This window comes from Orbicella faveolata, unplaced genomic scaffold, assembly GCF_042242905.1.
Source record: "Orbicella faveolata isolate gen_17 unplaced genomic scaffold, um_ofav_v1 contig_35, whole genome shotgun sequence".
In the NCBI taxonomy this organism is placed as follows: Eukaryota; Metazoa; Cnidaria; class Anthozoa; order Scleractinia; family Merulinidae; genus Orbicella; species Orbicella faveolata.
Window position 1 is genome coordinate 6,930,405 of NW_028301564.1, and position 26,997 is coordinate 6,957,401.

A 26,997-nucleotide genomic window follows, 5' to 3' on the forward strand; every position below is an offset into this window, starting at 1 on the left:
TTTGTTCTATTTTGGGCGAAAGCAGATTTTTGTACAGAATCGTACGTAACACAATTTTGATTGTCTTAGATTCATAAAGAGAACATCGCATAAATTCGAGCATTATTTAGTGAACGCCCACATTTAAGACTAGGCTATTATGAGCTGTTGATCAGCCGCAAATGTTCATCTTTTGATTGTTTATACAATCTCGAGTAGTTTTAACATAGTTTATAATGATTAGTTTATGTTAATTTACGTTGTTAGTTGTTATTTTGTCGCGTTATCGACGTAGACACGTAGATTGTTAACGCCCCCTTGATCTTATGTTACACAGCATTTCAGGTAAATTGATTAGAAATTCGTTATATTGTTATTTCAGTTTACGATCATTACTATTTGAAGCAATAAATCGCCGTTAACCGTCAACTTGGTTTCCATGATTCTTGCTACCTCGCAGACGACCCGTAAGATAGTCCCGACACTCAGCAGACACGCTTTTAAGCGACACACCTTGAAGTTTGACTCGTTTTTAAGTCGCCGCAAGCGTTTCAATCGAAGTGGCGCGGGGAAAATTTAGTGGTGAACAATAAAGACAATACAATGTTGTCTCGAGACTCTCGGTCTGATTGTTGCCCCTTGGAAATTTGATGTTCTTAAAACTAGCATATTTGTTTTAGGAACATCAAATTTCCGCGGGGCAACTATCAGCTAATAGCTTCCAGACAGAAATACTCTATTGTTTAAACCTTTTTTTTTTTTTTCCAGCGATCAAAGTACATGTACAGAAGCCAATTGGCTTACAAATTAAAATAACCACAACAGAGATTGAAAAAGTCCGGTAGCTTTATTATTAAGCTGCAGTGTTTACAATTTTTGTTAAATTAATAGTAAAACATTTATAAATGAGACATGTCAAATCCTGGGTTTTTCTGTGAGTACTGGATGCAAATGTTTAAACTCTGTATCTCGTTGTTTGTATTTTAGAACAGTACCTTTTATTTCTTTCGCATTACGTCATCTGTGACCAGTACCTACAGAAGGAACCAAAGTGTTGAGCAACCCAAACTAGCCTGAGTACGGTAGCAAAAAAGGGTTCAAAAGTAAGGCGTAAACATGAAAAACGTCCAGAAAAGTTTACATTCACGCTCTCCTCTTACAATAATTTTCCTCAAAAAATAATCCATGCCCTGTCCAATTGTTGGCTTCCTGTTATTAGTATATAGCTGTCTGCAGCAGACACAAATTTAAGAAATGAAGAAGCTGGCGATGTCATTATGCTGCCATTAAGTATCCCCGCTTCATGTACGCTGGCCGGCTTCCAAAAGAAACAACAGAGTATGTTCTGGTATGAAAGTTTGTAAAAAATACTGTTGATAGCTTAAGCTCGTGATGACATGGCTCCTCTAAACATCTGATATAAACTGAAGCATTCTTTATACTTGCAAAATTATTTTACACATTATCAAATCTGTAATATAAATTCTGATATCACAAACTATGCGGTTTAGAGTCCCAATGTGTTTCATACAATTAATACCCAGAACTAATGCTTATACCGTCATACGTCGTGCGTAAAGAGCCGTCAGCTAAAGCCTGATTTTCACTAGCGGCGCAAGCACAAACGCAAGCAATAGGGATGACCCAAGTGAAAACGAAATTCGACGCAAGCACAAGTACAAGCAAAATCATCCGAACCTTCCGCCATTTTGGAGAACTGTTTAAGCGCGAGGTAATCTGGATCCAGTGTTTTCATTGGCCAAACATAACCACGTGTGGTAAATATCCTTGTGTTTGTGTTATGCCTGAGCGGTATTTCGTTTTCACTTGTTGCAGCGCAAGCACAAGAAAAAGGAAAAATTTTGATCCTTGGGTTTGCGCGTGCGCTTGTGCTTATGCCTGCGTCAAGGCCGTTTTCACGGTGAAATAAGAATTATTGCGTTTGCACTTGTGCTTGCTTCGCTAGTGAAAACCAGGCTTAACTGTAAGGCTACCTCGCCCCTGGGAGGGTTCCTGTTTTATGAGTCAAATGAGTCAATGAGTCATGAGTCGTGAGTCAATGAGCCATGAGTCAAGTTATGAGTCGGTCAGCGGTTTTCAAAATTCAAAATAGCGGACGTCGCAAAACTCGGAGTAAGGACTGTGAATTCCAACCCATTTCAGCAAGAAAATTACAAGGTCTTTCGCTGTAACTACCGTCCTTTGAGTAATTTCAACCTCTGAACTTGCTCGTCTGTTAAAATGAAGTCGAGAAACAAAAATCGTTGCGCGGCGAACCACCGAATTCACAGTCCGTACTTACTCCGAGTTTTGCGACGTCCGCCATTTTGAATTTTGAAAACCGCTGACCTGACTCATAACTTGACTCACGGCTCATTGACTCATGACTCATTGACTCATTGACTCATTGACTCATGTTTACCGAACACTCCGCCCCTGGTTGAAAAAAAAGACATATCTCGTTTTATAAGACCAACGCCACCAGCCAATGTATGACAAAGCACATGATCAGATCTCAGTGCTAAAATGTTCATGCCGTATCCAAGACCAAGCTCGCGGTTGTATATTAATTACAACACGTAGACTGAATTAGAAACATTTCTTTAGTGAAACATGTTTGTGTCACACTTCGTAAGTGCCATTGCTTGCATTATGTCTCTCCTCTTTTAACATATGCTGTAAAAAACAAACATAGCTAGACATCAGAAATACAGAAGATTGGCAAAAGTAGCAAAAAACAACTTAAGTAAAAGCAAGGCAAAAAAAAATGCAAACATTTAAGCAAAAGAGGGCTTTTTCTGTGTTTACATAGCCTCATCTAAACACGAGGGTAGTTGGGAGAATTCGAGACAGCTATGCAACCTGAGACACTGTCGTGGGTTTGCATAACCTTCGAGAATTCTCCCAACCCCACAAGTGTTTAGATGAGGCTATATAAAGACGGAAAAACTACTCTATTGCTTTTAGAAAATATTTCTCAAAAAAACGCGCGAATCTAACACGTCATAACCGTGTCTACATACTCTCGTTTAAATACACCTATCGACCAATCAGAGCACGAGTAGGAGATCAGTTATTTTATAAAACTGCTTACAGTCAATGATAAACGTACAAATACAAACGCGCGCATTACAGCCAAGCTAAAGATCAGAGAATTGAGTCTACAGTAGTGGTGCCAGGCACTGGCAGGGAGTGGGGAAGGAGGGGGTGAGTGAAGGCTCGAAAAAGAGAGATCCTCAAAAGTCTTGGTGACCTTCGCCAGGACACACCAGAATTGCACGATAGTAAAGCACCAAGAAAATTACACTTGAGACAAAGGAATCACTGTCGACAGGAGTAAAAGCTAAGATTTATTAGACAGTTCAACAGCTTACTGTTAGTGAATCAAGTTCCTGAGAGAAAGCTCCTATCGTCCCGGTAACACGATCGTCGCCCTGACGGAGAGGAGAATAATACAAACAATATTTAGCATACCAACACCAACCCAATGTGTTAATACAGTTCACATCAGTGTAACGTCATCTTTTTTGTAGCATAAACACTAGGCAACCTCGTTCCCAGGGTCCTCTCTCTTCCTTCCTCGAGAAAGTACCCTGGTTGTGGCTGGTCACGTGTCTGCCAGACTTTAGCAGATTCCAGAGATGTGATTGAAGGGAGGGGCTGGAAAGTTAAAGTTTGTCTCAGCACAGAGCTTGCCTACTGAACCCAGTAGGGAGTGGAATTTGTAACCCTCCCGTTGTGGATCGGCAAAAATCACAGCGAAGGCATTGACACATTCGATATAGGAGTTCAATGCGTTCAATGTTCGGCTAAAAGGTTAGCTCTGTATTTAGCTGAATTTTCTCCGTCGATAGTTGAACGGCCTTTGGCATTTGTGCAGTGAAAAAATTTGGCAAAGAACTTGGAAATGATGATCACCGCAATAAATGGACCGCGCGGTGAATTTAATTTTATTTTTCATTCGGCAAAATCACAACGACGGTATTTACTCGTTCCGTTAGAGTTAAATACGTCGTATGTTCGCCTACAAAGGTAGTTTTGAATTTGCTTGAATTACTCTCATCGACAGTTTGACGGTCATTCCATTCTCTTGCGGCGAAAAAAGATTTACGAAGAACTTGACACCAACAACGTCTGCGCGCTGAATATTAAAGCTTGATTTAGCTTAAGCTTGTATTTTTCGATCGGCAAAATCACAACGGCGGCATTGATGCATTCGTTTAGAGTTTGATATGTCCAGTGTTTGGCGAAGAGACTAACTCTGAATTTGATTGAATTCATCCAATCGAAAGTTTGACGGTCATTCGATTCTCTTGCAGTGAAAAATTTTATGAAGAACTGGACAACAACATCGGCCGCGCGTTTCCAAAATGCAACGGCTTTCGTTTCAAAACTGTTTAACGGTAAGTCCAATTTTCGGTCGAGAGACTAGCTTCTCATTAAATTGAATGCATCCCATCGAAAATTTGACGGTTATTTAATTCTTGTGCTGTAAAAAACTGACTAAACTAATCCGAAGCAGGCTGTTGACGGTTATTTAAAAAAGTAGTGAAAATAAGCAAACTTCCCTCTCAATCAACATCTCATACTCATAGAAGTTCAGATAGAAACAAAGCACCGGTCAGGCAGGATCTCTGACAAATAACTTGCTTAACTTTCAAAATAACGTCGGTAAGGCAAAGCAACTTTCACCTCCATAGACAGTGTTGACAAAATTAAGTCAAAGACCCGCCCTCTGTGCGGATTTGATTTGTATACATAGACACGTGACCAGCCGCAACCAGGGTACTTTCTCGAGGGAGGAAGAGAGAGGACCCCGGGAACGAGGTCGAAACACTAGGTTACCGTTATCGGAATTTTTTTCTCAACATTTTCAGTGGTGTAATAAATCTCTTATTAACCAAGCTTGCTCGAGAACAAGGCTGCTGCCTAACGGGCGTCCGGTCGCCTGAGGCGCCTAAGTTACGAGTGCGGGCGACTAAAGTTTTGTTCAAGGAGCCCGAGTGGTCGCCTAAACATGGAGTTTTCATTCCCATGTAATCTGTCCGCTGACTTCAATCTTCCCATGCAATCGGTCAAAAAATCATTCACACAATAAATCACACGGAAAACAACAGCTACTCTGGTCCTGTTTTGCTTTTATCACGAGAAATCTGGGCAAAAACACGGCAACAAAAATCTCTCTCCGCTCACAAAACAGCCGAAAACAGCCATATCTGAAAATCGCCCTATAATGCATTGCAAGCTCAGTATTGAATAAATGTACATCATGTATGCCACTGGATTGTGTCTCTGTTGATGCCTTACTGATTCCAAGTTGCAAAATAACTACTTTGATAACAAATATTTTTGGAATTGGAGTGATGATCCTGCTGACATTATATTTACAGTTGAAAGAAGATAAATGTGTCTAAATATTTGTCCGATACTTAAGAAAACCTCACTTAGATGTACTGAATGAATTTCTTTAGGTTCTGAAAGGATAATTCGAGTAACTAGCCAGCAGAAAGAACACATCATTGCAATTCTCTTTGCATACTAGGGTTCTATATTTTAAATTATCAAATGAATTGTCACGACTCCACCCAATATACAAGAATTTATTTTCTCCAAAGAAGTGGCCAACATTGCTGTAATGCTGCCTCAAAATCACCTTTAGTTTATACTAATGTCCCAAGCCTGGGGAAGGTACACACATTTCAGTGAGGCCAATTTTTTCATTTGCAGCTTGCATTTCATGATTTGTACAACGTATTTCGTCTTTTTAAAATAGAATTGCAAAACTCAAAACAAAAGCAGCAATATAAATTTTTATACAAAAAGCTGTAGCACTTCCATGGATACACCAATTATTGAGTTTGATCATAAATAGTATTCTTTCTCAGTCATGACCTGATCACTTTGCTGAATGCTTTATTTATAAAATTTGATTGATATTAGACCATATCAGTGTCTCATGGAAGATCTCTGCCCCAGGACCCCTCCCAAAAATTTCCACAATTCCCCCCCCCCCCCTCTTCCTCAAACTCCCCAACCCCCCCTCCCCCCTACATTGACCACGGAGAATTTTATCTGGGCTCCTAAAAAGGTGGCTTGGGCTCCTAACTTTTGGTGGAAGAAGCCCAAAGGGCTCCTTAAAAATTTCCTTGGGCAACAGCCTTGGAGAATATCGAATCTTAGTCTTTTTTGTGCGGTGTCAAGACCTCGGGCGATATTCTGCCACTACAGCCCTCACTCTTGGTAATTAACAATTATTGTTTTATGAAATACGCCCCCCAAATTAAGATAAAAATAAAAACGTCCCAAAAAATCACGCGTACGCTGACCATATTTGTAGAGCATGGTATAATGGCTCATAATCCATGATGGCTAAGCCAATGAAAACTCTCGAATTGAATTATCCAATGATCCAATTTTTAATAGTAAGATATACATAGTGAATAATATTCCAGCACTACGTGAGGGTTTTTTTTTCTACTCCTACAACAAGGAATAGAATTTCTGTACCTGAAAGCTGCTATCTTCGTCACTTCGTTTTCTGGATCGCATGGACTCTTCACTTCGTTCGTTTGACCGTCTACTTCTCTGTATCACATATGACTTCAGAGCTGGGGGAACCTCCAGGTCCATGGGACATACATAGTCATCAAGCTCCACGTCCCCTTTCCCACGCTTTCGGAGAGCACCCAGTGACATGGTTCTTTTTACTATCTAATCAAGTGAAAAACACTGACGATCAAGACGACGACGATGATGATGGTGATGGTGATGATGATGATGATGATGATGATGATGATGATGAATCAAGTGATTATAGTCTTTTCATGTATGACTCTAAGGTAAGTAGCAAGTTGCACGTATCTGGGCAGAACAAGACATAAGACTAGCTTTGCCAGGAGAGATGTCCCCTTCCCCACCCCCCGAGCAGGAGGATTCCAATGATGTTGAAGTTGAACTTTTCGGGATGACAGTGATGGTCGACGACAACAACGACAAAGAATGAAATATGAAGAGCATGAGGTTACCATGACGATAGGGTCACACTGGCATACTAAAGTTCTAGTAATAACGTTTTCGAAGAAATCTATCAGGTAACGATTTTTTCCTTTATTCTTTTCTCTTTTTTTAATGATGCTAGATTGCTTTTAATCTTTTTATTTCCGTATTAATAGCTGCTTTCACTCAAGTCTAATCGACCATTTTACAGTTGTCTGTTCAGTGACCTGGCCTTTGAATGGCAGCGAGGCTGCAGGTGACCTACTTTTGATACAGACCTCACTGTTTTTGTTGTGTAAACCAAGTCGTTCTTATGCTAACCAGTTGGCATGTACACGAGAAAAGCAGAGAGGTCTGTATCAAAGCAAGGTCACGTCCAGCCTCGCTACCAATCATAGGCCAGGTAACTAAGCACTTAACTGTAAAATGGCCTATTTGAAAAGTGGGGGTGAACGTAGTGGTTTAAGTATAAACAGGCACAACCTTCCGGACTTCATCCATAAAAAGTTGGAAGAACTGCTATAAAATCTGGCCTGTCCTCAAATGAACTATGCCATCAGTAAAGCACTTCAGAAATTCAATAGTAATAAAATCATGCATCGCATGGGTTACCTTATGTTTAATTCCCGGCATGAGTGGTTGAAACATTGGGTCAGCGGCTGCTTCTTCCTTCACTTGATGACACTCAGTACCTACAAGGGACTGGAAATGAGTTGCCAAGTGTCGCCGAAGGAGTGTTTTACTTGTTGGTATGGACAATAGTGCTGCCAGGCTCTCTGCTGTGAAGCGTGGTTCAAGAATCTGCGATAGAAAAAGTACAGGGGAACTCGTCACATTGGTTCACTTAAGCAGACGAAAATAACATGGCATGAGTCCTGATCGTCTCAAACCCCTTGCTGTCAAAATAATAACAAACCTGCCCTAAAGTTTGTGCATTATTGAATTGTGTAAACATTGAGGAGTTTTAAAAATACTCGAGAAGTGTTTGTTACCATGAGTGATCCATGTACACCGCTTCCTCTAAGGTTGGGTGCATATTCTGCTAAATCCACCAGCCGTAACCATTCTGTGACTCGACCATTTGTCCATAACAGTACATCAGCACCTTTTAACCATGACTGTTACAAACGGTAAGAAAATACAAAATGACCTAAAAGGCCTGTGGCATAATAATTAATGCACATGCAATGACAGAGAAGATGCAAAATATTACAGGCAATAGCTGTAAGAAGGACATTCAAACGTCAAACTCAAACGTCAAATTGTTAGATCTAGCTTTACCTGTTTTGAAAAACATCCAGCAAAACAAGAGTCCCTAACACCATTAAACCTGAAACTTAACGAACTTTCTGACTTTTTGCTAGAAATAGAACTCAGCATTTTACAATTTTTGCGCCAATTGTTTCTGCACATCCTTAATGCGTTCTAACACGCGACATCATGCATTTCTTTTCATAGATCACTTCCTTTACTGGTTCCCCCCATTTTAACAAACACAAAAAATCTATACATGAGAAGTTTTATTTCTGCTAATTTTGGTGTGCATGACTTACAACTATCTTTCTTTATACCGTGCATAGAAAACACAGCCAATCAGAATACAGGAAAGACGTGGTATATTCAACAGTATTACATCCAACCTTCCCATCATGCACCGTGCGTATGTCGCATTGATTGTGTTGGCCACTGTATTTTCTATGGCATGGTATAAAATAGTGATATACCATGGAATATTCCACTTGTCAGCTGTATTTTCTCGATATACACACTCCCCTAATGGCTCGTGTGTATACAAAGAAAATACAAGTGACTCATGGGATATTCCATGGTATACCATTCCGAAAGCGTTGCATTACTAGTCTGTAAGTGAAAGAATGATATAAGTTGAAAAATATGGTTAAACACTTCCAACCCTATCTACACATCTTCGTTCTACTTATTTTTTCGCAGTAAGCAGGATATTGTGTTGCATAACCAAAGATTCTGTAAACCGCACGATCTAGCTCTTCTACCTACCTACCGATTTACCTCCTAAACAAGTTCATGTACGGTAGTGACCCCCCTCCCCTACCCCACCCCCGCCTTTTTTTTTTTGCATTTCTCGCGTTACTTGGTCGTAATCTAACTACAACAACAAGAAGTCCTTTAAAATGGGAGTTCCCCCACCCCCTTTGGGGGAGTTGGTTTGCATTCAACAACTTGATGCATAGAGCTTACCTCATCTACCGGGTGTCTCTTTAAACAGTTTGGATGGAAATTGTGTAATCTGCAAGAGAGACCAGATGACAACTTAATTATTCTCACATTCTGTGTTATCTCAGTTTTAAATGATTACAACCTACCTTCTGTGGTACAATAGTTGAATTACAAACAGCAAACAAAAACAGCAAACAATTTAATCACATGCGTTCAATTATCCAGCGAAACAATAACTTACAGAGTGATTTGAGTGATCTTGTGTAACATGGTTCGTGTCTACATGTATGTGTTTTACGTTTTTCTAACAAGATAAGACATAAAGGCATTGGAGGTATTAAAAGAAAGACTTCAAATTTTTTGAAGACATTGGAAAAATAGTGCACTCCCATGTGAGTGATATGCATTTACTATAATTATTGTTTAATACTCTTCTATGCTTACTGTGTACTTCTGATAATGAGAGATTTGGAAAAACATTTCAGGATAAAAAGCAGCGATATTAAAACATGACGTTTCGGCGACGACAAGTTACCATTATAAAATGTAAATTATTGTAAGATCAGTAAAGTTATATAAAGAAAGGAAAGTGTGAAACTACATTAGAATAAAGTTAGATAGAGGAAAACAAAAGACTGGACATTAACATTAACAATGAATTATGATCATTCCGTTTTTGTTAATTATGTCCACTCTCTTGTTTTCCTTTCACACTTTCCTTTCTTCATATAACGTTACTGAACTTACAATAATTTACAGTTCATAATGGTGACATGTCGTCGCCGAAACGTCATGTTTTGATATCGTTACTTTTTATCCTGAAATATTGTGTACTTAAAAGGTTTTTGTTGTAGGAACCACAGCTTTGCTATAATTATTAATACTTAAATATCACCAAAGTTCTCACCTGAGGCACTGTATTGCCCTCTTAAAAGTGATATGGTGCAGTGCGTTATGTACTTTGAGGTGTAACATATCACTCTGTTAAATAAATAAACAACAACAACAACAAATTTTACAATACAGTCTACAACATAAAGTAATAATAATAATAATAACAACAATAATAATAATAATAATAATAATAACAATAATAATAATAATAATAATAATAATATTTATACAGGGGGCGATCTCACATAAAGTGGTTTTCAGAACGGCCCTGTGGAAAATATTGTAAAAACGTAAAAGCTACACAAAACAATGCTACCCAAACGTAAAAGATACGATATAATTAAATATGATAAAATTAAGGCAGGCGTTCAAGTTTCTTTTTAAAAAGCAAAATAGATTCAGTTTCCTGTATTTCAAGACTTAAAAGGTTAAAATCGAGAGCTGCTTAGTATGTGAAGTCAACAGCTGCTACAAATATGAGAGTTCATGTTCATGGATTAACATAAACTATCAGTAAGCACTCTAAAATTGTTGAAGACGTTTTGGCACTTGAAGTCTTCTGGATAGATTGAAGTCTTGTTTATGCATGACAATCTTTGACTTACAAATCAAAAGCACATAAAGTAGTTTAATGACACGAATCACATTTGCATCAATTTTGCTCAAAAGAAATTCAAACTAACCTGCGTTATATAAACCAAATGAGAATAATAAAGAGGGAAGCTGAATTATAATGGCAATTTGTACAATACAGTATTTCCTAGCACATATACATTGTATCTTAAAAAAATATTTGTGGAATGTTAACAGAATTATTACACAGGTCCAGGAACTGTTCAACTAAAACCCTTGCTCAGGCTAAGATCTTCTGAACTTACAAATGTGAGATAGTTCAACATACGACCATCAACTGAACCATCACTAAACGAGTCCTTGTACTGTGGCAAACCAATGTCATCAAGCCAGCCTGGAAAATGTGGAAAATACATGCATACATATTCAATTGTAAAATATTTTGGTTTTTCAAAGAGTTTTGATCAATACGTAGGCAAAGTGAAACGAAATTTCAAACATTACTTGGTTACTGGCCACTATCTTGGTAGCTAAAGGTACATTGAATTTATAAAAAAAATAACTGGTTCTGTAATCTCTACAGAGATTGTTTAACCTATCCGGCTTTTACCAAGTACAGTTTTATAATCACAAGTCTCAGAGGGTCAAACTATGGTATGTTAACACCTACACATCTGAGCATCTTTGAACTACTAGTTACGTGTTTAATTGCTTTGTACTGAGAATATTTCATTTCATACCTAAAACCCATTGGTTACTCAATCTACCCATCACATCTGCTCCATCTGAAACCAATGCCTATTACAAAGCAATAAATACTGTCACTTTATGGGACTGTAACATAAGAATAGCTTACTAAGAAAGAAATACCATTCAGTATCCTATTTGCCAATACACACATGTGCATGTTTCCAATACACTTCCAACTTAAAATTAGCAAAGTTTAAGGTGGTTTACTACAGTATGAGGGATTATTGGAATCTAACTGTTAATTTTCTTGTAATGTTCTAGGAAGTTTTTTTTCTTCATCTAGTAACTGTTTGGTTAAGTCTCTACAACTCTATGTGGCATGTTTAACTTAATACATGTAGATAGCCAAAATAAACAGGCACTATTGGTTTTAAATGACCTTTTTCTCAATACCTACCCTTGCAACACTATCTCAAGATTTCAGTAATGGCATATAGAAAACATTCATGTAAAATGAAATAAAAATGAACTATTTCTCAAATGGGCAAAATTTTATATTTCTTTACTTTGCAAACAAAATTAGCTGGTAGATGATAAAAAAGACAGATGGATGGGAAGTCAATGTACCTGAAGTGCTAGTTGTAGTTTCTTTCTGTGTAGTGGATTCTTTAATCCCATGTCTCTCTCGAGCTGGGCAGGTGAAGCCTTAAGGAGATCCTGTCCACATGTTATCACTTTTCCACATTGAGATGAATAATGTCCTAAGCCAAGATCATCAAGCCAACTCAACACCATTTGTCGACTCCACTGACTAAACGGTAGCTCTAACTGATCACTAAACGCAAACAAGACGTTGCTGTCTTACTTCACATTCACACCAATTGATTCAACCCTATTGAGCCTATGCCTTATTTTTGAGTTATTTTTTTGTTTTTCTTAGTCGGCATGTCAGGTATGTTATGGATGGGTCAATGGATGAGTGAGTGAGTGAGTGAGTGAGTGAGTGAGAGATGTATGTATGTCACACCAATCAGATTGGATCTACTATAAACAGCCAATCAAATTTCTTGTTGTGAAGGTAAATGGTTCCGTGGCACCAAGTTAAAGTGCAATTTAATTAAATCAGACTTTCAATGTGTCAGAGGTTTTTTTTCTCTTTCTTTCTATTTTCAGTGAAGTAGTGTTGTGTTGTGTAAAAAGGTAAACTTACAACTCATATAAAATGCGAAGGAGTCTCTAAATTAACTTGAGTATTTTTTAGCAAAAATTCCTCTTGGGGGTTGGAAGGGTTATGTGATCAGTGAGTGAGGGAGTTATGTATGTGCATGTGTCACACCAATCACAGTGCGGGTTGTATCAAAGAACGAATCAAATTGCCTGTTAGAAAATAAGATGGTATGTACATTAATCTGGAGACATGTCAGATTACTGTAGTTTGTTCAGTCAAACATTTTATGGCTCACTATTTAGCTATCTTACCATGACCGATGTAACATCGCAACCAAAAAAACTTGTCAAATTAACCAAATCATTACTGTACCATGAATGCTTCTATCTCTGACACTTCACACAAAAAAATAACTCGTGCATGCCTTGTGTGCCTATGTTTTTGTTTGTATGCCTGAAGGGGGGAGAGAGCTCTCCGTGTTCAAGTGTGTATCTCCAAAAGAAAATGTGTGTAAAGAATCTAGTTAGTACTTGTTTGCTTATCGAGTGATAATCAAGTGCCAGTCATGATATCATATTACACCTAAATGACATCCCATATCAAAAATGTCTGTCATCTTGGATTTCAAAAATATTTCAGAAAAATTACAACACCTGCAATTTTGATTTGCAAAAAATGTAGGTATAAGAACTGTACAGATTTTGGAATAAAATCTTTACAAAACTAAAAATCTTACCTAAACAGAAATTTAAGCTCCAAAAATCACTCAATTTCAATAAAGCATCCTTGGAAAACATGGTTGCCATAGAAATGTCAAGTCATAAAACCAAACATTTAACACACCAAAATGTTCCCAGGTTAAAAATTAGTGGGTTTGACCACTAAAGCTTGAATGCTTTAATGTAGTTTAAGCAAAAAATATTTCAAATCTGTGTCCTCAGAGGCACTTTTAAACACTTAAAATGCTATGATAAAATGTTGTGTATGGCTTGCAATGAAAACTTAAGTGCTGTAGTACTTTACCCATAGTCCTTGTGATTGATATTTGTGTAACTTCGTAAATCAAGAGGTTCCACTGCCGCTACCCTGTCTTCAGGATTCATGCTCAATGATCGAGTCCTTCGCAACCTAAGATGGAGGGAAATTTTAAGATGCTGTAAGGATCGGCAGGTTAAATCACACTCGACTAGCCAACAGCCAGCTTATCCCAGATTCAGCAGTGTGACGTGACCGAGTATCACTAGTCCCCAGCAGTAGTTCAATGCTAAGTTGTCACTCTCCTCACCAGTTGTTAATTAACTGGCTGTTGTTGAGAAGGTTATTTATTTAATGAGAAGTTGGAACATGTTTTAGTGGCCATTGCTGTTGTGGAGAAGTGAACGTTGTAGAGAGGTGAAAATAAGAATGAATATATGGACCATCTGCCAGGACAAAAAAAGTGGTTGTTGTAGTGAGGCACCTGTTAGTGGAGGTTCGACTGTACTATCACTACTAAATAATAAAAAGTCCTTTTATTTCATTCCTGCACTAGAAATTTAACCAAAGTCAAAGTTATCAGATTTTGTCAAGCTTGAACCCAAAACTAACACACACAAAAATAATGATAGTAGTTGGATGTCAGTTTTATAAACTTCATTCTACTTTCAGTGAAAAGGGACAAACATGTACTTGTGATGCCCCATCTTCTTACATGTAGTTAAACATGTGTAGTTTATACAGCAACTGATTATTATATTAGTTGTTGAGAATTTCAAAGCAGCCAATTAACATATTTACACAACATTGACAATACTTTACAAGAACTTACTTGGTAAATGCCTTTCCAAATTTACTCGAGCTCTTTTTCTTTTCCTCTTCATGTTTCTGAGAAGGAATGTTTCCTTGACCTCTGGCATTGTCCTGCAGTGTCCCAAAATCATAACACAGCACTTACAGTCATGTATTCATGTCTACTAAACTATGGATGGAATTAGTCGATGGGTGAGGGAACAATGACATTTTTTTGGCTGTCACCAACTGTCTTTCGAGCAGTATTGTAGGATGTTCCTATTTTGAAGGTATAGAAGAAGGATGCACTCTAACAAGACTTTTCATCTCTCCTGCCACATTTTCTGGATCCACCCACCCTCACAGTAAACAAATGAATAGAGTCCAGACAAATCCTGAGACTTAAAGATAGTACCACAGCAACCACCACCTATCTAAATACTACAAAGTGACATGTAAAACTGACAAGTCCTGTCCACCTGGTCCCAAGCAGATGTACATCAGGTAACGGCTGGTACTAAAAGCTGTGAAACTGCTAGCAAAAATGGGTTCATGTACATCTTGAGCCAAGAATACAGTGTGCTGTTTTAAACCTAACAACTTTCTCCAAGTATTAGTAAGTGACAGTCATAATGTACACACCTTTATCTGTGAATTCGTATTTTCCTCAGATTCTGTTGCAGCTGTAAAGCAAGAGTAGTGTTACTATTCCTTAATTCCACAAGATATCAAAAAGGTTTCAGGCATTAAGAAATTGTGTGATGAGTGAATGATAACTGAAATTAAACCTTGACCTTGATAATTTATAAAGAAGGGCTATGTAAGAGTTTCTTAGATAACATTGTTAGCTCTTAGTGAAAAAGAGTGATGATCTGTTGAAAATACACGTAATTAATTTGAATGGTTGTGGTCTAAACCAGCCTTGCTAGTGCTGAAAATACATGTTATCCATGTATGAATGAAAGTAAGTAAGTAACTTTATTTCAACTCGGATTGAAGAGGCTGAGAATTCCCTTCATTTGAGTTGAAATAAAAATAATAAATAGCAAGAGACATTTTTCATAAAAAGAATGAGACCATGGGCTCAAGTTTTCTAGAAGCAAAATGGCTACACATGTATCCCTTTTTACTGTCCACTCTGTAGTTAGTCTGATAATTTAGAAGTTATTCAATAGTAGGTACCTACATGCACTAGACATTTATCTAGCTAAGTCATAGCCTTCATGTACTCATGACTGCATGCATGTATCAAAAAACTCCAAAAAACAATTACCTAAATTAGGTTCACTTGAACTTTTATGTCCTCTTAATTTCATAAGTCCTTTACCAAATGAGGCCCTGATTCCATGTTTTTTTCTCTGAAATGCTGGTGTAGTTGGTGGAGTTTCTGTCTTCAGTGCTTTTAAACTTGGTGTGACTGGATTGTTTACAGCCTGAGTGTAAGATTCTGCAACAAAAACAAAGCTACCACTCAACCCAGCTCATTCAAACTCAGTTATTTCATATTCCTTAATATTTTCAACTTAAAACCATCTTCCTTGGACTTGCCCTTTGGTCATACCCATTCACCATTGGCTATTTTGAACTCACACTATGTCAAACTATTTCCTGTTTCTCCTGAGAGTTCAAAATAGCAGGCTTCAACGGTATTATTTTCTTAAGACATTAAATTTCCTATTCCCAATGTGGACATATATGTCAAATAAGCTACAGTACTAAGAAGATGAATCATCTGCACTCCAGCCACCCCTTAGTTCCTACATTTGATGCACTTGTTATGCTAAACAAGGCAAATGTATTGTCCACAAGTAACAGTTTTGTGGATTAAATTTTTAACAGTGTGTTCTCATCCAAACATTTTGATGGTCACTTTGTAATGGCGATAAAATATATGTGAAAGTTGGTCGGTTAAATTTCTTTAACAGCTTTCCACAGCGAAGTAAAATAATATTAACTATTTTGCATAACAAGGTAAAGCAAGTAGATAACAGTAATACTTTGATCATTCTTATGATAGGTCCATATCTTAGATAGATCCATTTTTCCGTAAATGGTGCAGAATTTGAATAACAGCAAGCATGCTTGCATTTGTGAACAAAAGATTTCTATCATCAAATTGAATGTGACTGGTTAAGGTTTTCTGACATACACACATGTGTTACAAGTTGTTCATATCCTGTACATAATACAATCACTCTACCTGTAAGTAACTGATAAACTAAATCTCACCAGTTGGTGTCAGAGTAGATGACTTATTTCTTCAAGGCATTCTTGTGATTCAACCACTAATCACTTATCACTAATCATACCTGTAAACAGTGCGCGGTTTAGGTTTGGGGTAGTTGCAACATATGGCTCTGGGCTACTGGTACTGCTAGTTGTTGTGACCAAATCTGCACTGTGAACACTAGTGCTGTCAATACCATCCAGGGACACCACAGGACTACCATCTGATCCTTTGCGCTGGTTTGCTTTCATAAGCATCTCTTCAATCTGGAAGCGAAACAAGATTACTTGGAATGGTTCCCGGGGGGGGGGGGGGGGGGCGTTACTCCCTTATATGGGCTATTATAGGTATGTGCGGCCCCAAATAGTAGCATTTTTCAGCTGTTTTGGTCATAAATAGGGTATCGATTTTGGTCACTTTGGTCTCAAATAGAGTATGGTTTTAGCACTCTAGTCTTGAATTGGGTATGTTTCTTAGAAGGAGCTACTTTTTCATCGTTATCAAAAAGACCATCAACAAAAGCCCTTCAAAACTTATGTTTAGCACAACTGTGCCAGCCGTAACGGTCATAAATAGGGTATCAAATTTTTGACCACGTCATTTAAAGGATAGCAAGAATCCAAATGTTGGTCATAAATAGGGTAAGGGTTTTGGGAAGTGGGCTGCACACGGGCCCCACCCAACATTTCTGGGAGTACCCCCCTCCACCCCCCTCCCCCCGGGGGAATGGTTACAATGTCTGCTGTAATGCCAATAAACCAAAAGTATTTTCTTTATGGTTTACAAGTATCAACTAGATGTAAAATTATAGTCTCACCAACAAAGTTTTGGAATATTTAATATTCCACTCAATTGCAAGTCAGAGTAAGAAAAAATTAATACCATTTTCAATAACAACTTTCCTGAGACCTTCAGCCAGTCAAACAATCTACATTTTATTTCCATGACTGAGCATAATTTGAAACACATATTTATTTAATAGCCAGTATTTCTTTCTATCATTAGCACTTTCATTAGCACCTTTGGAGAACTGAAGAGTCACAATAAATATATGTATCAAAGGTAGGTGCAGGGTATGACCAGAGGGTACAATGCATGACCAGTTCCCTAACAAAACTTGTAACAAACACTTTTTGCAAAATACATTTCTATTAAGGGTAAATTTCACAGATTGCATGATTGGTATTGGTTCCTCTCATTATCCAATAATGAGAAGCAAAAAATTTACAGTCTACATGTTCAATTCTCCTCAATGTTATAGCATGACATACTTACCCGCTTAAATTTTGAGAGAGACTGTTGAACTTCTTGCAGTTGTTGGTCCTTTTCTTTGCAGGCTGTAGTTAAGGCCTCAATTTCCATTTTTAGGTGGTTCACCTCCGAAGCTACATGTATGAAGAGTAGTATTAAAATACAACAAAATAATGTTGATGTCATTAGCTCAGCATGTCATTAGTGTATCAACCGACTTATTGGTGGTGTGTTAGTGGTGTGTCCGTAGTGTGTCAGCTGACATGTTGGCCAATGCATCAGTGGGATCAGATTCTTTACCTCTACCTGTAACTCTGTCTACAAGGTAAATGATGGTCACATACAACACCACAAACAACTTTTATACTTATCGATTGACATACCCATATACACTGTTTATACAAGGCACTACTACACAATAAAATAGGATAACTAAAGTAAAATATTAGACTATAGTATCAAAATAATTATTATTTATAGCATACATGTATGTATATTTAATTTAATAGTAAGTATAATTTTATAACAGAATGTGGAAAGGCCAAGTAACATCTGATTTTGCTGATGAGTTTAGAAAAATCTAGCGAATAAGTCATCTCTTTCTTTATCAATCTTTTTGCTGTAGATCCCTTTTATCAACCTTTTTATACCTAACTTCTGTTTACTTAATTTTAAATCTATCAAGGGTCCTTCATTCTGCAGAAATAAGGATCAAAAAGCCATCAGGAGACAAAATTCTAATGGTCAACTTGGGTTCACTTTTCTCTTCTTATTTTCTGATCCTGCCAGACATTCACCTACATGTACATTTAATTCTGCAGTTGTATTGTATTCTCCTTCATTTCTTGAAGTTGTTCAAACAACCAACTTTAAGCTCAAAAATCAAAGTCATCAGGGTCTAATAAAACAGACCATCCAGGTCTGAAAAAGACAGCAACAATAGCATACCTTTTTCTCTGAGCTGATGTTTTAATGCCAATGGTGGCTGACCTGGGAGAGAAATAAATTATTTAAACAAAATTACTGCAGCACTGTAAGTTCTCAATGACACCTTTTTTAAAATCTGATAAATTATTTTCCATGTAGATGTAGAAGGAACATAATTTTCATCTTGTTTTCCTAAATCGTAATTAAGTGGTATTTTCTGGAAATTCTCAGTTGTATCCACTCAAAAATGTTTTTAACGTTTTTTATCATATATATAATTATCCAAACAAGTCACACTAAATTTCAGGTAATTCTGTACCAGAAATAATCATTCACTGAATTTAATAATATCCTTCCAGATTGTTACCCAAGCTAGATGCATCCTGAATTCAAGTTTCTAACCAACTTTATGTTGTTTGTAATCATATGTATTTTTAACAGTATGGACATATCACCTTTTCAACTGACTCTTTAAAAGGATGTTGTGATCTGATACTACCAGTACATTGTAAATTTAGTCAGGAATCTGCTAAAATTAAATAATAATTACAGAAGTTACCAAATTAAGATTCATTTTAGTGTTTATGTCAGCTGTAGATGTGTCCTTAAAATAGGGGTTTGATATAAACTAACAAGAGGTAGAGAAACTACATGCACATGTATGTACATCTGTAATTTTGGGACCAGGTTTAGTGTCCACTCAAAAGGGACCGTGACCACTTAATAATTAAGAGTATCCACCCAATTGGAGTTCTGATAAAAAGGGTTTGAACACCATATTCCATGCTACCTTCTGTCTGATGTGACCTGTTAGCCATTTCTTGCTCATCCAGAAGAACTTCAATGTGGTCTTTCAACATTTCAATTTCCATCTCTTTTTCAGCTAATATAGCCTCATGATTTTCCTGAGCAACCAACAAATATACAATATTGTTTCACTAATCATCTCTCTATTTCATATAATAATTTGAGGCAAATTTCCAAAGTGTAAACTTGTTAATTTTTTTTATTATTAATTTGTTTCAGTTTGGCTCGTCATACATATATGTATATGTATCACCTTAATTTGTATGAAATAAATTACTTAAGATGGTAAATAATGTCATTGTGTCTGCTCAACAAAAATAGGTTGAAATAAACATATTTTGACTGATTCTTGTCAATGCTTGGTCAATAGAAGTCATTTGATAGTAAACATCTCTGAAAGGTACATCATCAAGCATTTAAGAGACTGTAATTACATACATATAAACCATCTTAATGCCGTCAACATGTCAAAATTTTTCCACTACATAAGCTTTAGGCTACATATTGTATAGTATGGGCAGAATACTGATATCTGATGCACAGGATATCACAGTAAGCTTACTTCAAATTCTCTCCACCAATTAAACTAGAATAGCCCATTTCTAGGTTGCCTTTTGGCTCTGTGTCAAAATGAGTCTTTGTGCAAAACCATTGATATGAAAATGTGTCCAGTGACCAACAGTTGCATTTTCATGCAAATAAAACTCATTTTCATATGAAAAGTTTCACATGAGGACTCATTATGAAACAGAGGCACAAGGTAACTCACAAATGGCCTAAGTATTCTTCTCCACTCTTTAAACTCTGCACTAAAAAATAACCTAGAGATGGTACCTTGCATCCTGTTAATTCTGTCCCTGATGCCTCATTGAGAGCCATTTTTAGAGTAGAAATTTCTGTCACTAGCTCTAGTTTCTCATTTAATAAATTGGTCGTCTTCAATATCTCCTACAAAAATTCAACAACAATTTAAATTTTGAGGGTAATTATACCTTAGTAGCCCAATCAATAGAAGCACTGTGTTCTAGCTTACCTTCAAGTAAAACTCCTTTTTATAGATTTACCCTAGTATTCTATTGTATTAAATTGAAAGACCTGGACTGGACTCAGTGTCCATTGAGTATCAGTTAGGTAACACCCTTCTAAAATAGGTACTGGGATCCCGCCAAGATTCCCAGCACTTGCCGGGATCCCACCGGGATCCTGCCAAGGTGGCCCATTTTCCCAGCTGGATCCTTCCAGGGAAAAATTCCTGCCCTGTATCTCAGCAAGAATCCCGCCAAGAAATCTGTACTTGCCGGGATGCCACCAAGAAAAAACACTCTTCCAGGTTCCCAGCGAGAATCCTGCTGGGAAGCAAAATCTTGGTAGTATTCCCGGCGAGAACTTAATTCTCACCGAGAAAAAATTCTGGCATAGAAATTCCCGCTGAGAAGTTGCACATTCTCGTGGCTGGGGAGGGTGCATTAAACCTGATCTTGACATTTGACCCTGGAAGCAAGTACCGCTCTAAAACTATCATGAGCCAAATCTAGTTAAAGTAATTAATAGTTATTACGACTCAATCTTACAGTTCTGCATGTCAAAAACGAGCCATGAAGACGAAATCCCACGTGTGTTTTATCTAAAGGATGCCGATTGCATCTGGACAAACTGGAGCTGCAATGACTAGCTGCGTGCTCGTAAATGTGCTTTGTAGTTTATAGAAGAAAGATAAGATCTTTGTTGACTTTTGTGTGTAGCTTCTTTGTTTTGAAATTTCTGCATGGTTTTATTAGAAGTCCATATATAGGATTACCTCTCTGCTCTCAGGATTCCAGTGACCATCACTCAGTGATGACCTTCTGATGGCAAACTATGAATATTGACTGTAGTATTAACGTTGACTCGGCCTTGTAAGATCTTGAAAATTTACTTTGTGACAGCATTCGGCAAATCTCTTTGGTGAACATCTTCCTGCAGGCCACATAAATAGCAAACTTGCCATGGGAATCTTCCCGCCTAGGTCGTTAAGGGCCCATTAACCGATTTATGTGCACACTCGCGCGCGTTGCTAAGGAGGTGAAATTTCACTTCCGGTTACTTACGTCAGCATGAACGTGGAAAATAAAAACAACTCAATAACTTCCAAATTCACTTACGTTTTAGATGTTTTTCTTTGTGTTTCACAAAATGCAAAGTAAAAAAAGTACAAGCAGAGACAAAATAAGAAAAAGACAGAAAACAAGAGCAATAGAGAGAGAAAAACTAACTCCGTGTGGCTTTGTTTGATCTTACCGAAGTGCGCTGGTAGTGTAAACTGTGCACGCGCTGATAGGGTAACTTCCAATATATATCGGGCGCACTTCCGGTTTCTTTAAATGCTAAAGGAAACGCGGTTTTTCATTAAATCCAGCCTTTTTCGATGGATTTCAATCAAAGCCAACATTGGCAAGATAGCTATGCATTCCTTTTTCAAAATCATGCTTTTTTCAGAAAATTACGAATTTTTTAATATTTTGAAATTCTCTCAAAATATGACCTTTTAGAAATGAAACAAAATCTATGCATAGCGTAATGAGGATTTAAATTAAAATAGTAAATCAATAAAAAAAATCCTGATAAAGTAATTTGCCTGGGAGCCTTTGCGTTTTCTCAGTATTAGTCACATGACCATGGGCATGGCCTGATGACGTCATCACTAGTGTTACTAATCATGAAAAAGTTAAAACACATGAAATAACTCTGAAGTAACTAAACATGATGAGCTTACATGAGATTAAATTTTCCTTAGCAACGGCTTGAAAAGATCGGTTAATGGACCCTTAACCCAGCAATACAACTGGCTGACTAAAATCATGTGAGACAAAGCACATGCCATCCCACGAGTAGGAGAGAAAACCTTTGAGAAAGTTTGAGAGCTTCTTCAAGTGCTGCTAAAAAATCCACCTCAGAAAGGAGTTGAAAAATTGTTTGTTTGCCTGGTTTGTTTACTTCGAAACTTCATCAAGGACCTTTCTGCAGGGAAAAGATGTTTTGTTGAAGTTGTTGCAAGCTTAAATTGCATGCTAGCCGTGTGAGCATCAAACCGTGGAGGTTGGTTGTGCGAGGAATTTCATGTGAAGACTTCTTCAAGCTAGCCTCGATGGAACTGTGTGCAAAAGTGCTGAACAATTTTACCAGACTCCAAAACCTGGACTTTGGATGAAGACAAAAATTTTGAATGAAAGCCATTCACACTGGGGGTGAAGTTGTACCTATTACCACTTATGGTAGGCTATGATTATCGGACTTAAGTTTTGACGAGGCTTGAAATGTCATTCATGAAAACTATGAACACAAATTTGCTTCTTCATGGCTTCAACTGATTAAGCTTGGTAGATCACGTTATCTTCTTCGCTTCAGTAAGAGGTTAGTTTCCCTTTCGTTGTTATTTCAGTAATGATTTTCTACTACTAAAAATTTTGTTACGTGCAGATATCGCAAAGTGTTGAGCACAAGAATATTCACATTTCTTTCAGCGCAAAGCGTATCATGCTAATTTGTGTACATGAGCTTTGGTGAACATTTTATCTTCTTGCAAACCAAACAACTGTGACTTAATTTATCTGTTAGCTAATTAATTAAATTGTGTTGTTTTGAGTCTGTTTATCAGTTTGTTTTTCTCGCTATCCAGCTGTTTTTAAACTTCAAACCTTGCACCATGAATTTTGCCAGAACTTCTTCTTCTTAAGGTTACAGTATACCTTCGGGTCGGCAATTTTCTTCAAATTTGGATTTTTGGGTCAAAATAATGGTCGAAGAATAATCTCTAATTTCTGAAAAAATTTTTTGAAAAAGGCTAAATATTGGCGGAGAAATGGCGGTTTTATGTTTTCACCGGAAGTAAAAGTTTACCTCTTGATTGACAGCCCTATGGCACGTATGCAATCAACTGAGACAATTTTCGCAGGAATTACCTATATGGATGTCACGAATTGACTACTCAGTTGATCAGCATTGTTGTTCTGACTACCCAGCATTTTTGGTATTAGGCTTGTCTCTATTAAGTGATAAGTAAACATAGACCACGTTTAAACCATGGACCAGTTCGAAAAAGCGAAAACAGCAAAGAACGAATGAAAATACATCAATGAGTGAAGAAGCGAAAGTTCGCCACGCAGATGAAGCTATAGTTATCGTATAAGGTGGGCAAATATTCGTGGTAAGAGAAAAGAAAGGTTCTGTAAAAATTTCGGAACTTGACAGCAATAACAGGGATGCTGACAGAGACTCTTCTGATGAGTCCGATATCGACGAATCATCAGACTCATTGAGACCATTTGAAATATTATCCATGCACAGTTGCTCTCCGCGCTTTCTTTTGTTTGTTTCCTTCGCTCAGCCACTCTAGGGTTTGTATCCCATTTTGCCAGACCAGCTTCAAGAAAAACCGAGCTACAGAAAAATTATCTCTCTGCCTTCGGTTCCTTGAGCACATTGCGAAACACAAGAGTTTTTTAGAGATTCGCGCGTAAATTTCACCAGGAGGTTAACGGTAGTAAACTTTCCCTGCACTGATTGGCTTAGTTATCTGAGAACCCAGTTGAAGGCGTTTGTGGGCGGAGTTTTTTTGCAAAGCAGAAAATTTTTCTTAGCGCTGTTTTCTCGAATAAATTTTTTCACTTGAAGCAGACACTTTAAAGAGTTGTAACTCAAAGGGAATTTGTTCAATTACTCTTAAATTTGGACAGTGGCTAGTTTAACATATAAACTACAAAAGTGTGTCTGGGAATTATTAATTTCGAAATACTTTTTCTTTGAGAGCGATTTTTGTACGATCACTCCACATTTTTTTAATCCTATTTTGAAAATGTTCTGTAACTTTTTACTGCAATTAAATATGCCAAAACGCAGACACGTTTTTTAAGTGCTTTGGGCCCTGAAACCGAGGAAAAAATTAAATTGGCGAAAAACGAAATTCGCTTTGACTTGTAGCTTTCGAAAGGTGATTCGGGCGCTCGCATTTAATGGTCGTGAAAAATTCGACAATTCATTTTCTTTCAAAATTCGTGGTATAGTTTGATAGCCAGCTCCATAAGCTTTAATTTGATATAGGGTTTTAGGTATCTACAGCTTAAACTGCACGCGCTACATCGCCTGCACGCAAGACACACCTGAAGGTATACTGTAACCTTAAATCGTTGACACTATTTTTCTGTGTCACTGACATCTTTAAAAACAAATTTAAGTAGCATTAAATTGAACCGCCATACCACTATATGTGTACGTTTTTTAATTAAGTTAGTTTTGTCTGTGTTTTAACTACTCTAAAGCATGTAAACACTGGGAAGCTTCAACCTTTATTTAAAAGACGATGGCTCCAAAAGAAATTCGTGGCAGCATGTCTAAAATTTTGCCGAGATTCCCACAGTGAATCTCACCAAGAACTTCACTTCCCGCTGTGAATATTGGCAAGATTCCCGGCAAGATTGCACCGAGATTTTGGCTGCTGGGAATTTGCTTCTCGTTGAGGTTCTTGTTGTGATTTGTGTTAGGAATCCCGGCGAGATTTTGGCTTCCGGGATTTTTGCTTCCCGGCGAGAATCTCAATGAGATTTGCGGCAGAATCCCGGCGAGATTTTGGCCGCCAGGATTTTTGCTTCCCGGCAAGAATCTCGGGGAGATTTGCGGCAGGATCCTGGCGAGATTTTGGCCACCGGGATTTTTGCTTCCTGGCGAGAATCTCGGCAAGATTCGCAGCAGGATCCCGGTGAGATTTTGGTTGCCGGGAATTTCGCTTCCTGGCGAGAATCTTGCCGGGATCCCGCCAAGATTCCCACCGGGAACATTCCTGGCGGCCAAAATATTGCCGGGATCCCAGCAGGATTCCCAGCCAGCATCCCACCAACATCCCATTACCTATTTTACAAGGGCAGTCAAGTATCAGAGGATGTGTCAGTCAATATATATTACACTGATACGTACGTTGGCCATATTATATTGTTGCTGGTTTGTAGACCCTCATCCACATACATTACCACCAGGCTAGACTGAAGAATCACTTCTAAAATTCTACATGTTGCTACATTATTGTTTTATTCTGAAACAAGTCATTTTTAATTGAAATCAAACCCATAAGTTCTTACTATTTCAGGACAACCATTCATATTCTACAGCAACATCCAAGCAGTGACAGCTGTCAACTGACAGTTGACCAGGAGTTAGTCAATACCCAACCTTTTTAAATTCTCGGTTGATACACTAATATTCAGATTTACATGTGACTGAGTGAGTTGACCCATTCAATCAAGTGACGGCCAATACTGAACTGTAAACTATGTAAACACACTTGACCGTACTCGGTCAACACTCAACTAATATAGGCCCACAGTTGAGAGTATTCACTAACCCTGACCAACACAAAAGTGCACATGACCCCCAGTAGTTTTTCCCCTAGCATCACGTCAAAACTAAAAGTTGACAATTAAAAAAGGCTTAGTTTTATACGTAAGACTTACTTCTAAGGGAATAATCGGACACAAAAACACTCACGCTTTCAAGAAATTGCTCTGCCTCTTCAAATTTTATTTGCATCTCCTCCTTAGTAAACTCCAAATCCCTAATCTTCTCTCCCTGTGCTTCGACCTGATCAGTCAGCACGCTAACTTGCAAGATCAAAGATTCTTTTTCGTCTTCTAATCTGCTGATTTGTAACGACTGCCTTTCACAGTTCGTCAGCTGTTCGCCACTTCGCTGTTCATCTTTGGACGTTACCTAAAGAAGAGAGCATGACAACTTGTTTCAAAACCTGCATGAAAACTTAAAAGGTAAATCAACTCACCGATTAAGAATAGTTACATTTAGTAGAGAATTCAGCCAGCCAATGAGAAAGTCGATGGTTGAACCGGGAACCTCTATCGTCAGCTTTGCATCGCGTGTCATGTCTTCTAGTTTCCCCCTTAGTTCTTCAACCAAGGAAAGAACTTTATCTTTACTCGAGCAAGAATAAGTTTGACTTTTTAAACTTTCCATGATGAGTTGGTCGTCAGAGATAAGCCCGTCCATTTGCTGTAGGGCTTCAGCTAACATTGTTGCCGCGTCGCTCGCTACTGCAGCCATCTTGAAAACTTGTGGCTTCCGCTAATACTTGCCTCGTCCTCGTGCCGGAAAAGAACTTGCAGAACGTGTGGCATGTGAAACAGATCCGCTGTGCCGGAAATTCCGGAGGAAGAAATCAACAAATTGTGTAAATTGGGATGTAAAATCAGTGTTACACATTTTGGCTCAGAAAAATAAACTGCCAAAACGTTTCGGGACGGGAAAACCACCAGTTTTGATTCACATTTAATTTATGAACAAATTTAGTCAAATACCCGCGTAATGCGTTGCATTACGTGCCTAATACCTTCGTAATAACTTCTGGATTAATCTCGTTACCGGAGATGGGTAGGTGGTTTGTGGGTTGTAGGTCGTGGGTGAAAAGTTCACCTGCGGAAGGAAACAGCAAAATCGTTCCCATAAAAATGACTGATTAGTGTTGCAAATAACTGGAATAAAAAAG

The 26,997-nt window shown here is 37.8% G+C and overlaps 1 protein-coding gene and 1 long non-coding RNA gene across 2 annotated transcripts; both read right to left on the minus strand.

The window, feature by feature from the left end:
* Positions 1-807: 807 nt before the first annotated feature.
* Positions 808-26,602, minus strand: LOC110054054 (liprin-beta-1-like). Its single transcript, XM_089272760.1, has 21 exons — positions 26,295-26,602; positions 25,989-26,210; positions 20,310-20,423; positions 19,459-19,573; positions 18,690-18,731; positions 17,766-17,875; positions 16,573-16,756; positions 15,537-15,710; positions 14,906-14,946; positions 14,304-14,395; positions 13,520-13,624; positions 11,956-12,163; positions 11,379-11,436; positions 10,944-11,032; positions 10,079-10,152; positions 9,193-9,241; positions 7,968-8,093; positions 7,588-7,776; positions 6,487-6,690; positions 3,354-3,413; positions 808-2,655 (listed from the first exon to the last, which is right to left on the minus strand). Exons 1-21 carry the CDS (start codon positions 26,553-26,555, stop codon positions 2,602-2,604), a joined length of 2,571 nt encoding a protein of 856 aa, XP_089128886.1. The 5' UTR covers positions 26,556-26,602; the 3' UTR covers positions 808-2,601.
* LOC149102804 (uncharacterized) lies at positions 21,952-25,979 on the minus strand. The gene is made up of 2 exons (XR_016201804.1): positions 24,629-25,979; positions 21,952-23,182 (listed from the first exon to the last, which is right to left on the minus strand). It is a non-coding gene; the product is annotated as an uncharacterized LOC149102804 (long non-coding RNA).
* Positions 26,603-26,997: the final 395 nt, after the last annotated feature.

Coding starts and splice junctions, on each gene's coding strand:
- LOC110054054 (XM_089272760.1), bottom strand. CDS start 26,555: ATGGCTGCAGTAGCGAGCGACGCGGCAACAATGTTAGCTGAAGCCCTA. Junction 10,153..10,943: donor TGTTGAACTATCTCACATTT/GTAAGTTCAGAA, acceptor TTTATTTAACAG/AGTGATATGTTACACCTCAA. Junction 6,691..7,587: donor TGCCGGGAATTAAACATAAG/GTAACCCATGCG, acceptor TCACTTGATTAG/ATAGTAAAAAGAACCATGTC.